The sequence below is a fragment of the Nelumbo nucifera genome, chromosome 3 (genome assembly GCF_055504915.1).
Source record: "Nelumbo nucifera cultivar China Antique chromosome 3, China Antique-T2T, whole genome shotgun sequence".
Taxonomy (NCBI): domain Eukaryota; kingdom Viridiplantae; phylum Streptophyta; class Magnoliopsida; order Proteales; family Nelumbonaceae; genus Nelumbo; species Nelumbo nucifera.
Genome location: NC_142651.1, coordinates 39,671,759 through 39,688,127, shown reverse-complemented (window position 1 = coordinate 39,688,127; position 16,369 = coordinate 39,671,759). Strand labels below are relative to the sequence as shown.

General features: G+C 39.1%; 1 protein-coding gene across 3 annotated transcripts in view; it reads right to left on the bottom strand.

Annotated features, from left to right (window-relative positions):
* Nucleotides 1–1,104: 1,104 nt before the first annotated feature.
* LOC104604025 (uncharacterized) overlaps nt 1,105–16,369 on the bottom strand; it is a 36,838-nt gene continuing 21,573 nt past the window's right edge. Inside the window, exons 2-3 of one of the 3 annotated variants that reach the window (XM_010268240.3) lie at nt 2,586–2,675; nt 1,105–1,668 (exon numbers count right to left, since the gene is read on the bottom strand). In XM_010268240.3, the coding sequence (XP_010266542.1) occupies nt 1,624–1,668; nt 2,586–2,675 (135 nt within the window). In that variant the 3' untranslated portion in view covers nt 1,105–1,623. Of the gene's footprint in view, nt 1,669–2,060; nt 2,676–16,369 lie in introns of those variants that run through there. The other 2 variants (XM_010268241.3, XM_010268239.3) reach the window with 2 other exon arrangements.

Genomic DNA, 16,369 nt, shown 5'->3' with positions numbered 1-16,369 from the left:
AATTCTATAAATCCACAATTTAAAAAAGTTTTTAGGAATACTATTAGATCAGATGCTTTAACAATTTTTTATTCATATAAACAAAATTAATTTATATGTTATTAAATCTTACTTCTAAAGTTGCAATTAGGACTTCTAAATTTAACATAAGTTATATTTGTGTTAATAGTCATTTTATTGATGAAAATTGACTTTTAAATAAAAGAATTTAAATTTTATTGGGCTTGAATTGCCACATACTGGCCCATCTATTGCTGCAAGTATTTTAAATACTTTACATAGTTATGAAATTGACAATAAATTGTTTTCTATTAGTTTTGATAATGCTAGTTATAGTGAATCAATGATAAATGTTTTAAAATCTCAATTAAAACCATGTTTAAATGGTTAATTATTTTATATCACGTGTGCATGTCATATCTTAAATTTATGTATTCAAGATGATTTAAATATTATTTTTACTCATATTTCTAAAATTAGAAATTGTATTATATATATTAAAAGTTCTTGAGCAAGAAATCAAGAATTTAAATATTTATGTCAAAATTATGGTTTAAAATATAAACATTTTATATTAGATATTAAACATAGATGGAATTCTACCTATGCTATGTTAGAAAATTGTATTTCTTACAAACAAATTCTTAGTGATTTTTATAATGCAAAAATTCCTATTGATATTATATTTAAGAAAGATTGGGAAATGGCAATTTGTATAAGAGATTTTTAAAAACATTTTTATAATGAAACTAATGAATTATCGGGTATTTATTATCCAATTAGTTATAATATAACTTATCAATTAATGATGATTAGTGATTGTTTTGCAAAATATAGAAAGAATCCACAATTTAAAAGTATTGTTGAAATAATGGAAAATAAATTTAAAAAATATTGAGAGAACATGTCTCCTCTTTATTGCTTAGTTACAATATTAGATCTTAGGATTAGGAAATATGGTTTATATATTTTACTTGAAACATATTGTGAAAATATGAATATTGAAATTAGAAAAAAAAAAAGAAAAAATTAATAATTTATTATTTGAAATGTATAGCTTATATGAATTTAAAGTAACAAGGAATAATAAAAATTCTATAACTTGTACACATGCATCTTCCACTTTTGAACTTGAGTCCAGTAGTGGAAGAGAGACTTTTTTATTTAACAAGGGGCAGAAATCCACTGCCTCGAAAATAAGTTCATTTACAAGCAATTTTTTCTACTTTAGGTAATTCTTCCTTCACCTCGCAAAGAACAAATAATTTTGATATTTTAGCTTGATGGAATAAACATGAAAAAAATTATCCAATTCTCACCGCCATGGCATGTGATATACTACCCTTGGTGATAAGACATTGTATATGGTGGTTCAACCAACTTGTTCCATCATCCATGTCTCTCTCTCTCTCTCTCTCTCTCAAACAAACACAACAACTAATAACTCAAGGGTGTAATTTGATATTAGCCTTTCTTCATTTGCCAATGTGATTTGGCAATTAAAATCTTTATCCTTCAGTCCCTTGTATATTATTGGCTTATTTGCATTTGTACTTTTAATACAGATGTTATTATTAGGGATATGTTTGGGTATTGCCGGTGGAAGAGTCCATTTTGATTATACTAGACGAACTGCTGCATCTTCCAAAACAAAACTTTCGACTTGCACTGCAAGAAAAGAAACAATGTGGAAATATTGTTATCCAAGAAAAAACAAGTCGTTGCTTTGTCAATCCAAATGGTCAAAATATACTATATAATCAAAAGTCTGGATTCCATATTAAGGTTATCTTAGTCATGTGCAATTTGACAGTAGGGGGTAAATGCAAATGTTGAAAATATCGATGATCATAAAAAGTTCAGGCACAAGCATAAAAAAAGGTAGTTTCTTTTTTTACTAAAATGAACTCCACATATGATTACTTTTCTTCTTTAATGCCCTAGGTTGAACTTGTTTGGTATTCTGAAACAAGACACTGCAAGCTCTAACTGGTTTAATGTCCACCCCATCCACCCCCACACTTAATACATTAAAGGAGAATTCATAAAGTAGGATCATGGCAACATAATAAAGAGATTGTATAAAAAAGCTAAAGAAAAGTAAGAATGCAGCACACACCCTACAAAGAAGATCTCAGACACCAGTACAAGCTTTTACATATCAACCAATACGTATTCCAGACAATCCAAACAATCTGATGGACCTGCTGTTTAAGGGAATCAAACTGGTGGGTCATCAGCCAAGAAGATCCTGAAGGAATTACCAAATGGTAATGTATAACCCCAGCAAAGTACCATGTATATGCAGAAAAAAGAACGAATACTAGGACCAACATCAGAGAAAGATCATTTGTTCTGTGCAAAAAGAACTTGAAAGGCACAAACCAAAAGAATTTTGATTCCCAGAATTATAGAGTGAAGAAGCCCATCAGAATTGCCAAATGAGACAGGATGGTTAATTCAAGTGTCATAACAATGACACATAAATCAGTTGCAACTGCCTTCAAAAATACCTAGGTTGCAACAAAACAACTTTGACAACACATGCAGGCAATCAAGATACCAAGGAGAGCTCCAGCAATGACCTGTGATGGGGTGTGACCAAGAAATTCCTTAAGCTTTCTTTGACTGATAGGATGCCCTTGAAACAAGTCCTGAATGATCATATTAAGGACCTGCAAAGATCAGCATTTTTTGAGTAATAGAACAGAAGAGGAATTGTGAATTTTGATTACTAAAATAGTAAGGTCAGGCCAATACCAGTACACCACACAAACATATTTCACCAAACATGGACTTGGGCCATAATCTCCTAAAGCAAAAATGGTCTAATCGCTACTGGGATAACTGTAAGCATAATACTTATCACAACCTTTGGGCATTCAGAAAATTTTCCCAAAATTAAGTTCAATTTAATAAAGGGATGACACAATTTTTTGTCTGGACGTCCTTGGATGAAGCCATCAGATAGCAGCCTTCAACAGGTAAAAGGTACAACCTTGTTATTAGTAGTACCCATCCAGTGGGAATTGTGGATCAACATTGCGCAATGGTGAGCTGTCCAAATAATAGGTTAATGGGGAAATTGTTTGCAAGATATAGGAATTATGGTCATAAAAGGTTAACTGACACAAACACAGTATTTTTTGGGGATGTATTTGAAGGTAGAGTTGCCTTTAACATGCAGATATCTTTTAAGGTGAGTAGGGATATAGAGGGCATTGTTGAGAAATCAAATTGTGTGTTAGAACCCCTTTCATTGCATTTTCTTTTACTATACAGAGTGGCCCTGGAGAGAGGAACATTGGTGACTTCTATTATGTAGGGACAGTAGTGGCTTGTATAGTGCTCTTGCACGAGAAACAACATGCATGTTTGGGATGTGGACCAGATGCTTACTTTCTTTGAAAGGATAAATGAGACATCATCTCCATGTGAGAAAGAAGCTATGCATCTAGAGGAAAAAGGAAGAGGCTGAAAAGGGGCCAAATCTAGCACTTGATATAATTATTTTGAAGATAAATAAAAAGGAAAATTCATTGATGAAAAAAAAAACAAGGTACAAAGTCTTTGGTGACAAGGTGTCACCAACCAACATACAAAACTGGATCCAAAAGAGACAAAAACCACTAATCCAACAGTGATCAAACATTCAAAGTACACCAGAATTCCGAACCAAAGTCTTCTTTTCTGAAGCCTCCAAATTCTGGAAGGATTAAAACCCCAACCAATTATCTTTGAACTGATGATTGCCCCTAACTCTTCATTGCTCTTCATCTTCCCTTAGAATATTCTTTTGTTTTTCTCCTTCCATACCTCTCAACAAACAGCAAATGGAACGCAGCTCCAAAGGATTTTGGCTTTAGTGTTCCCGGGTACTCTTGGCCAGCTTCCATAGATCTCAGCATACCCATTAGGTGGCCATCCAACCATTCTGAATAGCTTGAAGAAGTAGGGCCAAATTCCTCTCACATAAGTCACTGAACCAGCAAATTAAGAATATTGTCTTCCTCAGAAAGACATAACACATCTGTTTGGAAAGTTGAATCCTCTCTTTTTTCAACTTGTCTTGAGTGAGAATGCTGCCCATTGATACCAACCAAGCAAAACTTTCCACTCTTGGAGGAAATGGTTAACCAAAATACAATGATTAAACATTCAAAGTACACCAGAATTCCAAACCAAAGTCTTCTTTTCTAAAGCCTTCAAATTCCAGAAGGATTACAACCCAGCCAATTATCTTTGAACTGACGATCCCCCCTAACCCTAACTCTTCATTGCACTTCATCTTCCCTTCGAATATTCTTTTGTTTCTCACTTCCTCCTTCCAGACCTCTCAACAAACAGCAAATGAAATGCAACTCCAAAGGATTTTGGCTTTAGTGTTCCCATGTACTCTTGGCCAGATTCCAAAGATCTCAACATACCCATTAGGCAACCATCCGACTATTCTGAATAGTTTGAAGTAGGCCCAAATTCCTCTCACATAAGTGCACTGAACCAACAAATTAAGAATATTCTCTTCCACAGAAAGACATAAAAACACATCTGTTTGGAAAGTGGAATCCTCTCTTTTCTCAACTTGTCTTGTGTGAGAATGCTGTCCATTGATACCAACCAAGCAAAACCTTCCATTATTGGAGGAACTGGTTTCCCCCAAACACCTTTGACTGAATCATCTTCCACCTGATTCCTAACCAAAGCATTATACAGATATTTGACTGTGAACCTCCCCCATTCTTGCATTCCTTCCACCACTTTGCATCTGTCAGTGAAAGATCAACCACAGCCTTTTACAGCTTCAAAAGCATCCCCACACATCCCTCCATTTCCCAATCCAATAATGGTCTTCTGAAGGTAGGACACCACACCACTGCACCATTTCTAACCCCATAACATTGAGAAATTGTCACCCCCTTCTTGCTCAAACTATATAGCGTTGGACACAGTTCACAAAGCTTTCAACTTCTAACCATTCGTCTTCCCAAAACCTCACACTAGAACCAGTCCCCACTCTCCAAGACATAATGGCTGAAGAAAAAGAGTTAATCTCATGATCCCCTTCCACACACACCCCATAAGAAGATCGCACCTCCCTCACATCCCACCCAAAATTAACCATCCTATATTTACAAGCCACAACCCTTCTCCAAAGAGCTTCCCTCTTCCTCCCAAATCTCAAAATCCATTTCCCCAACAATGCTTTATTGAAATGCTACCCTCTATCGACATTTTCCATTTTTCTCCAAACCCAAACTCTCTCATGACCCAATCGACCAAGTCATAAGCCTTCTCTAGGTCCAGTTTACATAATAAACTGTCTGCCCCCAATCTCAACATTTTTTTGGACACTCTCATTAGCAAACAAAATTTGACCTAGAATTTGTCTATTCTTGACAAAGGCTGCTTGCTAAGGAGAAACAATGGAATTCAGGACCACTTTTAACCTTCTAGTTAGGCCTTTTGAGATGATCTTATAGAAATTGTCTCTTAGATCATTGGGCTGAAACCTTTAGGATGGGTAGCTTCCATTTTTTTGGGGATTAATGTGGTGAAGGTAGCATTAGCCCCAATATTGATAACACCCTTAAAATGGAACTCATTAAAAGTCACATTTAGATCCTCTTTTAGCATATCTCGACACTCTAAACAAAATCCCAATGTGAATCCATCAGGTCTGAGTCCAAAAATGACCCTTGTCATTTGTTCCTTGAACAGTTTTCTAATTGTGATACCAAATGTTGGGAAGTTCTAGGCCACCTTAACTCTTCAACCTGCAACCTAGATCTGGAGGCAAAATTCCTAAGATGGATTTAAAATTGTTTACCAAGGTCCTTTCAATTTCAAGTAAGGATGTTACCACTATACTATTCACCTCTAATTGGGTTATTTTGTTTTTCCTCTTTTTTTCTTGTTTGCTAATGAGTAAAAGAACTTGGTATTAGCCTTTAATTGGTTTTCCCCCCTTCATTGATCCATCAGCACCTTGACTTTTTCCTCCAATAAATCTCTTCCCTTTCCAAGATCACATTAATTAGCCTTCAATTACCATCTTCTTTCCCTTTCCTCATTAATCAAAGATCTATTCTCTTCACGGTTGTCTTACTGTTGAGACACAAATAAAGGGAATATAAGTGTACAAGAAAAGGCCACATCAACCTTTAAAGAATATAACTAACAGCCAACCACTAGAACAAACTAAATAACAAACTAGACAAGTGGACTGGACAAGTGGAGAGGCTGGTACAACAGAATTAACAGCCAACCACTAGAACAAACTAAATAACAAACTAGACAAGTGGACTGGACAAGTGGAGAGGCTGGTATAACAGAATTGTAACAGCAGTGTTATAACAGAAGGGATTATTGAATTGGGAATACAACCTCTCTTCCTCTCTCTCTCTCTCTCTCTCTCTCTCTCTCTCTCTCATTCTGGAGGTAGGCTCCCTTGAAAGAGTCCCTGAGGGTATCACAGCCAATTCAGAGCCAAGATGCCAAGCACAAGATCATCAGCAATGGAGAACAAAGTCGATTACATGGAAGGAGAAATGCAAAGAATATCAGCCGATGTCAAAGAAATCAAAGAAAGCTTTGCATCCTTGCTGGAAAGACTGGCACAGGCACCACCTGCGCAAATTCAGGAAGAACGCAGTGACACCAATCATCGAAGTGGATCAAGAACTGCAAGAATCGAGTTTCCCATCTTCACAGGAGGAGATCCCACTTCCTGGCTTCTGCTAACAGAAAGATACTTCGATTACCTCGACACACAAGGCCCTGATCGTGTTCCACTAGCCTCTGCACACCTGGAAGGAGAGGCGATCGTCTGGTACCAATGGTACCGGCGACGACACCCAAGGGCCACATGGGCCGACTTCACCGACGCCTTAACCATGCGATTTGGGGTCTCAGCCTTTGAGAATTATGATGAAAGCCTCGCTAAGCTACGACAGACTGGCTCCGTCCAAGATTATCAGATGGCGTTTGAAAGATTGGCAGTGCACGTGCAAGGCTGGCCAGAAAACGCGCTTGTCGGAAGTTTTGTTGGAGGACTTAAGAAGGAATTGCGGCTGGAGGTAAAAGCCATGCAGCCCACCACCGATCTTGAAGCAGCAGCAATAGCCCGATTACATGAAGACAAAATAAACCGGGCAAGAAGGATCAGCCGACCCCTGGGAGCTGCGATCAGACCTGGTGTAACCAACCAAGAACCTGGAATCTTGGGTAAACCAGAGCCCAGATCAGGAGTAGGAATCATAGGCAAGGATGCCAGCTCTGGTTCAGGCCCCGGCTCAGCCAAGAGGTTAACCCGGGCTGAGATGCAAGCCCGACGAGAAAAGGGCCTTTGCTACACATGTGGAGACAAGTTCGGGCCGGGCCATCGCTGTAAGGTCCCGCAAGTTTTCTTCCTGCAACCTGAAACTGAATATGTCAAGCAATCAGCCGACATTGAGGAGCCAAGGGATGACCAAGAATGGGTACCAGGGACAAAGGAATACCCGGAAGTATCCCTGCAAGCCTTGACCGGTCTTGCTTCTTCTCAAAAGATGCGAGTAACCAGACTGATACAGGGGCGCCATGTATCGGTTCTGATAGACAGTGGCAGCACCCTCAATTTCATCACCCAAACCTTGGTCAGGCAACTAGGGGTTCCAGTCCAACCATGTGCAGCCTTTCGGGTGCACGTAGCTAATGGGAGCAACCTGGTATGTGACAGTACGTGCACAGAATTAAAGATAAGGATACAAGGACATGAGTTCGAGGTGGATCTTCACCCCCTGGAAATCAGTGGAGCAGATGTAGTTCTCGGAGTCCAATGGTTAAGGCAACTAGGGCCAGTGATATGTGATTGGACCCGCCTCACCATGGATTTCCAAATGGGCATCTCACAGGTGCATATTCAAGGGCAGCTATCCAGGGGTCCAGGACCTATTAGCCTCGCCTCCCTAAGGAAACAAGCAGCAGACCCAGCCCACATCGTTTTAATGCAGATAGACTCCCACAAGAACGGCCCCATTCTAGCCCAAGAAAGCAGATCCGAAGAGGGCCGCACACAACTACAGCAGCTACTTCAGAAGTTCTCAGGGATCTTCCAAGAACCTAAGGAACAGATTTTAGGTGGATACGCAAAGGGAATCACATCGAACCAGAGGCATCGGTGGTATGGTCAGGTCTCCCAATTGAGGATGCAACTTGGGAACCTTACTTGGATTTACAGAATAGATTTCCACATCTAGACCTTGAGGGCAAGGTCGCTTTCAAGGGAGGAGGGACTGTTGAGACACAAATAAAGGGAATATAAGTGTACAAGAAAAGGCCACATCAGCCTTTAAAGAATATAACTAACAGCCAACCACTAGAATAAACTAAATACCAAACTAGACAAGTGGACTGGACAAGTGGAGAGGCTGGTATAACAGAATTGTAACAGCAGTGTTATAACAGAAGGGATTATTGAATTGGGAATACAACCTCTCTTCCTTTCTCTCTCTCTCTCTCTCTCTCTCTCTCTCTCATTCTGGAGGTAGGCTCCCTCGAAAGAGTCCCTGAGTTAGGCAGTTCCTAACACTTACTCCCTAATTTGTGCCAAGAGTGCTTTTTGTTGGTGGGTATTTCCAAAGACTAACATATTCCAGTACTTGGTAATCTTCCTTTAGGGGTTTTATTCAGACAATGGCTGGAAGAAGGGCTTGTTTGTTTGTGTTGATTACTGGTGCTGGTGTGGATTTAAGTTGCTTTCTTTTTTTTTTTTTTTTTTTGAAAGATAAGATAAATTTTATTAGAAACAACAAGTAAATAGTACAACAGCTCCCTTGCCACACTGAGATTAGGCAGGAAAGCAGATCATATTTCAGACTCCAAAGGGAATGGTATCTTAACAACTCAGGCACATCCAAGTTTTTGAACTCAGAATTTACAGAGACCCAAGATATCAGTTTACTGACAGCAGAATGTATTAGGTCCTCTGAACTCTTCACTTTGTTACATAAGATTCTATTGTTTGTTTCAGTCCAAATGGACCAAAGAACAGCTGCAGGAACAGACTTCCAGACAAGCTTTCCTTTTTTTCTTCAGTTCTTGGACTTTCCAGCAGCACAGTAAGTCTTTGACTGAGCTCGGCATTACCCAACTGATCCCAACAGCATTAAGAAAGTGATCCCACACCTTGGAAGTGACAGAACAGTGTATACTCAGGTGATCTGTAGTTTCAGGCACTAGACCACAGAGGCCACAAGACAAATCCAAGTGTTGCAGGCCCCTTCTCTCCAGAATTGTTCTAGTGAGACATTTATCTAAAGCCATAGCCCAAACCAGAAAATTCACTTTTAAGGGAGGGGTAGGATTCCAAATTTTCAATTTATTTGTGTTTATTTTGTCAATGGCGGGTAGAGACGAAAGATTTTTCTTGGTTGTTTTGCAAGAAGGGTTTGTTTATTTGTGTTGATTACTGGTGTTGGTGTGGATTCTCTTAGTATGTGGACTGGGCTTTAAAGGGTTGGTCTTAGCATCATGAACTGTGTACAATGGTGCTTTTTGTTTGGGGAAATCGTTTTTGAAGAGGGTGTAATTGTTTTAACATTTTGTATATTCGAGCTGTATAGGTCTTTTAGGGGATCATAGGGGTGAGCGTTGTTCAGTTAAAACCGACAAACCGAACCGAAATTTTCAGTTTCGGTTTGTTTGGTTCGGTTAATTCGGTTTTAAAAAATTTCGGTTTCGGTTTTCAGGATTAGAAATTTGATTAACCGAAAAAACCAAATTAACCAAAACTTATTAATATATAATATAATATATTATTAATATGTAAAACATAATATATTAAAATATGTATATAATATATATTATATATAATATACATTAACATATACATATATTATAATATACATAAATATATTAATATATATAATATATAATATGTATTAGTATAATATTAATAAAATTCAGTTTTAACTGGAATAACTGAAAAATTCAGTTTTGGTAGTTGAAAATTACACCTACAGTAGTTCAGATCATGCAAGAAAAGAAGAAAAGATAGAAAGAGAAAGAAGAAAGAAGTTTCAGCAATAGGTTGTGGAAGAAGAAAAGAAGAATTCGAACCTCTCTCTCTAGCCCCCTTTCATCACTTTTATTAATAATTCTAAGTCTGAGTACAATTACTTGGATGCCCTTAATGGGGCGGCCAACACTAAAGATTAAAAGAAGGCACATAACTAAGAAACATAACTTTTAAATACTACTTAAAAGAAATAAAGAATACTAAGGCCCGTTTGGCCCATTCTCACTACACTCCCCCTCAAGCTGAGCATAGATGTCAATCATGCCCAGCTTGCTTACATAATGTTGAAGCTTTGCCTTTGGGACTCCCTTAGTTAGAAAATCTGTTAGTTGCTCTTATGATGCAATGAAAGGTAGGCACACCTCTCCTGAAGCCACTCTCTCCTGTATAAAGTGTTTGTCTATCTCAATGTGCTTAGTTTTATCATGTTGAATTAGGTTGTGAGCAATGTTAATAGCAGCTTGGTTATCACAATACAACATCAATGGCTCGTCACATGAAACACCCATCTCATTAAGGAGAGATCTAAGACATAACAACTCAGAAACACCATGAGCCATAGCTTTATACTCTGCCTCAGTTGAAGATCTAGCAACCACTGATTGCTTTTTGCTTCTCCAGGAAACAATATTTCCAGCTACCATAGTACAATATCCTGATGTGGATCTCCTATCATTCACATTCCCTACCCAATCAGCATTTGTATATGCTTCTACCTTCATGTGTCCATGTTTAGCAAATAATATACCCTTCCCAAGGGTTCCCTTAAGGTAGCATAACACCCTTTCTACAGCAGTCATATGTGTGTCTCTAGGAGCATGCATGAATTGGTTGATGACACTCATAGCATATGAAATGTCTGGACGAGTCATACATAGATAAAAAAGTTTCCCCAGTAATCTCTGAAACACTCCCCTATCAACTAAAAGTTCTCCATCATTAGCTAAGTTTATGATTCACATCAATAGGGGTAGAGGCAGGTTTAGCACCAAGTTTTCCAGTCTCAGTAAGAAGGTCTAGCACATACTTCCGTTGAGAAATAAAGATACCTTCCTTGGACCTAGCAGCCTCAATGCACAGAAAATACCGCAACTCCCCTAAATCTTTAATTTCAAATTCAGGATTGAGAAACTTCTTAAGAGCACTAACTTATTCTGTATCACTACCAGTAACCACAATATCATCTACATAAACTATAAGAAATCTCACTAGAGTGCCTTTTCTCTTAACAAAGAGGGTATGATCTAATTGAGTCTGAGTATAGCCGAACTGAACAAGAGCATCCCTAAACCTATCAAACCAAGCACGAAGAGAATGTTTCAAGCCATAAAGTGATTTATTCAATCTATACACCTTACCCTACATTTCCTTGCCAATATATACTAGGAGGAAGGGACATAGATACCTCTTCAGTGAGATCACCATTCAGGAATGCATTCTTAACATCAAATTGATACAGAGGCCAATCATAGCTCACTGCTAAGGATAAAAGAACTCTCACCGAAGTCATTTTAGCAACTAGAGAAAAGGTCTCAATGTAATCTATCCCATATACCTAGGTATATCCCTTGGCAACAAGCCAAGCCTTATACCTCTCAATTGACCCATTTGCACGATACTTGATAATGAAAACCCACTTGCACCCAATAGGTTCCTTCCCAATTGGAAAGTCAACAATATCCCAGGTATTGTTTTTATGAAGGGCTTCTATTTCAGTACTCATAGCATCCCCCCAATCTGGTGTGGCTAAGGCTTCTAAAACAGACTTTGGGATGGATTGAGAGGAAATGGAGGCTAGAAAGGCATAGTAGGATGGGGACAACAAGTTGTAGGAAAGGTGTTTGGAAATACAATGAGTTGTACATTTCCTCTTACCTTTCTCAAAGCAATGGGTAGGTCAAGGTCTGGAAACGAGGGTGCTGGTGGAGGAGGTGATGGACATGTCCTCTCCTCAGTAATTGGGAGTGCCTGAGACTCAACTAGAGGTGTGGTATCAACCTGTGTTTGCCTTAGCCTTAGCCTTTGCCGCTGGTACCACCTCTAGAGAATAGGATGAGTGGAAACAACTGGAGGACTAGCAAGAGGAGGGGGAGGAGGAGTGGAAGACCTCAAAGGAGAGGATCCCTCCACGGGAATGGGGGTAAATGTGGAGGGCTCGACACAAGACTCAATTGGAGTTGGCAAAGGAAGGGATGAAGAAAACAGCTCAAGAGATCTCTCCCCCTCAGAAGGATGGCTATGAAAAGGAACCGACTCTGCAAAGGTGACATCCATGGAAACAAACCGAGTGCCACTAATGTGATCAAAACAACAGTACCCTTTTTGTGTAGTGGCATAACCAAGGAAGATACACTTCTAAGCCTTGGGGTCAAACTTGTGTCTTTTGGAACTGGGAATGTGGACATAACAAATGCAACCAAAGACCCTTAGAGGAATAGAGAAAATCTCAACATCAAGAAAGAGGACTCCAAAAGGAGATTTTAACCCCAAGACTCGAGAAGCCATGCGGTTAATAAGGTAGGTAGTTGTTAAAACTGCATCACCCCAAAACTTCACAGGAACATGGGTAGCAAAAAGAATGTTCCTTGCAACTTCCACAATGTATTTGTTTTTCCTCTCCACTACTCCATTTTGTTGTGGAGTGCAGGCACAAGAACTCTGATGAATAACCCCAAACTTCTCAAGATAGGAGGTAAGGTCCTCAAAATATTCCTTAGCATTGTCTGACCGGAATATTTTGATGCGGGTATTAAACTGAGTGAGTACGTGTTCATGGAACTGTTGCACAAGTTTAGGCACTTCAGCCCGAGAGCGCATAAGGTAAATCTAAGTATATCGTGAAAAATCATCAATAAACAGGATGAAATATTTATACCCACCCATACATGGTAAATGGTAAGGCGAGGCACACATCAAAGTGAACAATATTAAAATGAATAGTTGATCTTTTATTACTTGAATGATAAATGCTCTTACAATGCTTTGAGAACTCACAAGACTCACAAAGAAGACTCAATAGACTAATTCCTTTAAATAACTCTGGAAACAACTGACTCAATTAAGGAAAGGACAAATGACCCAAACAACTATGACATAACATAATACGACTAGTGGATTCTGAAACAAATGCAACTCTCTTGGGTTGTAATTGGCTCTACTCAGGCATGTCTAACAGATAGATCCCATTTGCCTCATGGCCACTCCCAATCACCGTCTGAGATTCCATGTCTTGAAAAACACAATATGAAAGAAAAAAGGTCACACTACAATTCAAGGATTTAGTCAAATACTAACTGAAAGCAAATTGGTATTAAGCTTAGGTACATGAAGAACAGATGATAAGGTCAGGGCATTAGAGGTCTTAATGTCTCCCTTTCCCATGATAGGGGCTAAGGAGCTATCAGCAAGGGATATCTTGTCCCAACCAAAAAGAAGTTGGTAAGAGGTGAATAATTGTGAAACACTGACCATATGGTCAGAAGCACCAGAATCAATTATCCAAGGGGTTTTATGAGTACATGAGACAAAAGCATGATGTGCAGTGGCATGAATACCTGAGTGAGCATATGCAGAGGAAGGAACAGTCTCTGAAGGAGCTGTAGCAGTGGACTCCAAGTGACTGATGATTCGGCCATACTTCTCATATTCAGCCCTGGCGGCTACAAGTTGTTCTCTCACTGACTTCTCTCCGCCTTGTCCTTGTTCACCTTGTGAAGAGGTGGCTACATTTGCATTTCCACCTTTTCTAGTTTCAACCCTTTTTCCACCATTTTCTTTCTTGAACCTAGTAGGAACAAATTCTGGATGCAGCTTCCAACATATGTCTTTAGTGTGTTTAGGCTTCTTGCAGTATTCACAGATAACATCTTTCTTCCCAGTGCTAACCTTCGGCTTCATCCCAGTGTTAGCATAGTGATCAATCTGTGGCTCAACAAGCTGAACCTGTCTTCTACTCTCCTCATTGCTCACCATAGCATATGCCTGAGACAAAGTTACCTCATCCTTTGCTAAAACATTCTGCCTCGCAATATCATACTCCGAGTTGAGTCTGGTGAGGAACTCAAAGACCTGATTTCTCTCCACCAACCTCCTATATGTTTCTGCATTCTTTGTGCAACCCCAAACAATAGTCTCCATCAAATCAATCTCTTGCCAAAGAGATTTCAACATAGAGAAGTAGACTGCTAAGGGCTACTCCCCCTATCTAAGATTATTCACACCAAGCTTCAATTTTTAGGCTCGAGCAACATTAAGCTTTTGGGAATAGGTCTCTGTGACACTATCCCACACTTCTTTTGCAGTTTTCGTCCATGGGTAATGCTGACTAATGTGTGGTTGCATAGAATTCACTAACCAACCCACTACTGTGTAGTTTTCCTGCATCCACCTTTAATAGGTAAGATCATCCTCCTCTAGTTTCTTCTTTCTCCCGGTAATATAACCCCATTTTCCTCTACTACACACATGTATCTTAATAGATTGAGACCAAGCTAAATAATTAGTCCCATCTAGCTTCACAATAGTCACATTCCCAAAAAGATTCTCTACTGACCCCCCATGTCCAAACCTGGAATCTATAGAATATTTGGTCTCTCCTCTAGTTTGCTCCATTGAGTAAACGGATGCAAACGAAAATCAAATTAGGGCTTTACTAGGCTAGATTTACTGTTCTAAGCAAAGAACAACCTTTCAACCCCCCAAAATTAGGGTTTCACAGGGTCGTACGGGATGGGGAGAAAGAGAGAAACTTCAACCACCCCTTCCAGAATTCAATCCTGTTGGAATGTTAGCTTTATTTATTATGTTTGTATTCTGCTGAGTTAGGGTCTGTTTGGACAAATCAAGGCAGTTTTTCTTTTGTTTTTTATGATGTAACTTAAGTAGGGGCATAAGGGTCATTTCCCTTCTAATTATGGTCGCCCTATATATATTAATATAAGCTGGCACCGCCAACACTGTAGCAGACTCCAAATCTCTCTCTTCTCTTCTCTTCTCTCTTCTCTTCTCTCTACCTCTTCTCTTCTCCTACCTCTCTTCTCCTCTATTCAGCTGTTAATATGGTATTAGAGCGGTTCTGCTAGGCCTGTGAGCAGATTGAACAAGCTTCAACCTGCTGTCTTCTTCAACTGAGATCAAAAAAGTGCAGACCTACGACTAGTACAGATTTTTTTGTGTTTTTTTCCTTTTCCTTGGTCGTGTACCAAGAAGAAACTATATGACTCCAAACTGCTGAATGTCTTTTGAGAAGCTGTGAGGTTCGAACCTCTTTTTTTTATGGATCGTGTGATCTCATGTCTGAGAATTCAGATCTGTAGGTCGTGAATGACCTGATCTTTTAACCCTTGTGTAACCATACTGGTTTATGACCCCTCCTAGCAGTCGATGTGTTTGGGGTGTCTGGAAATTGGTGGAGTGTGACTGATAGGTCATATCAGCTCTGAGATCACCCTAAAATCTTGCCTTTTCTGGACAATCTAGGCTGGTTTGTGGTCAGATTGTGTCCAGATTGCAGTGTGTGCATGTGGGCTTCATCCTTGGTGTTTCTAGGACTGTCTGTTTGGTGATAGGAGGGATCATAAGGTGTGTGTGTAAGGTCTGAAAGGTGTTTGAATCATGTCCTCTGAGAATTCTGCAACTTCGAGAATTTCAAGAAGTCAAAATGGAATGAGTGGGGGGATGGATAAGAGTTTCCCCATGGCTGTAATCCCCTTTGATGGACTGAACTATCTTGAATGAATGGTCTAGGGGAATTAAACTTTATATCACTGCTAGAGGAAAAATTGGGTATATTAATGGTAAAATCAAGGAACCAAAGATTGGTAGTGCTGAACATGACAGATGGGACCAAAAAAATAGCATGGTGATGTCATGGCTCTTGGTTTCCATGCTGCCACAAGTAAGGAAGACCTTTATGTGGGCTGAAACAACTTGTGAAATATGGGAACGAGCAAAATCTACCTATTCAGAACAGAGACTATGCAAAGATATATCAATTACAAGTAGAATCCTCCACTTGCAAGCAAGGAGAGCGGAGTCTCTCGATGTACTATTCAGACTTGACATCAATTTGGAAGGTGTTAGAATACTCGAATCAGGGGTATTTTGGTCATTTTGGTTTATCTGTTTGAGAGTGAAAGGTCTATTTTATTAAGTTTAAGTTATGTGTCCCATCTTTCATGAGGGACAATATGGTCTTTCTTGAAACTCTATTACTTGAAATAAATACAAGTGGGTCGGCTAGGTAGGACTGATTTTTCTTCTTCCTAATCTGGCCGAATCCTTCTTCTCTTCTTCTTCTTCTTCTTCTTCTTC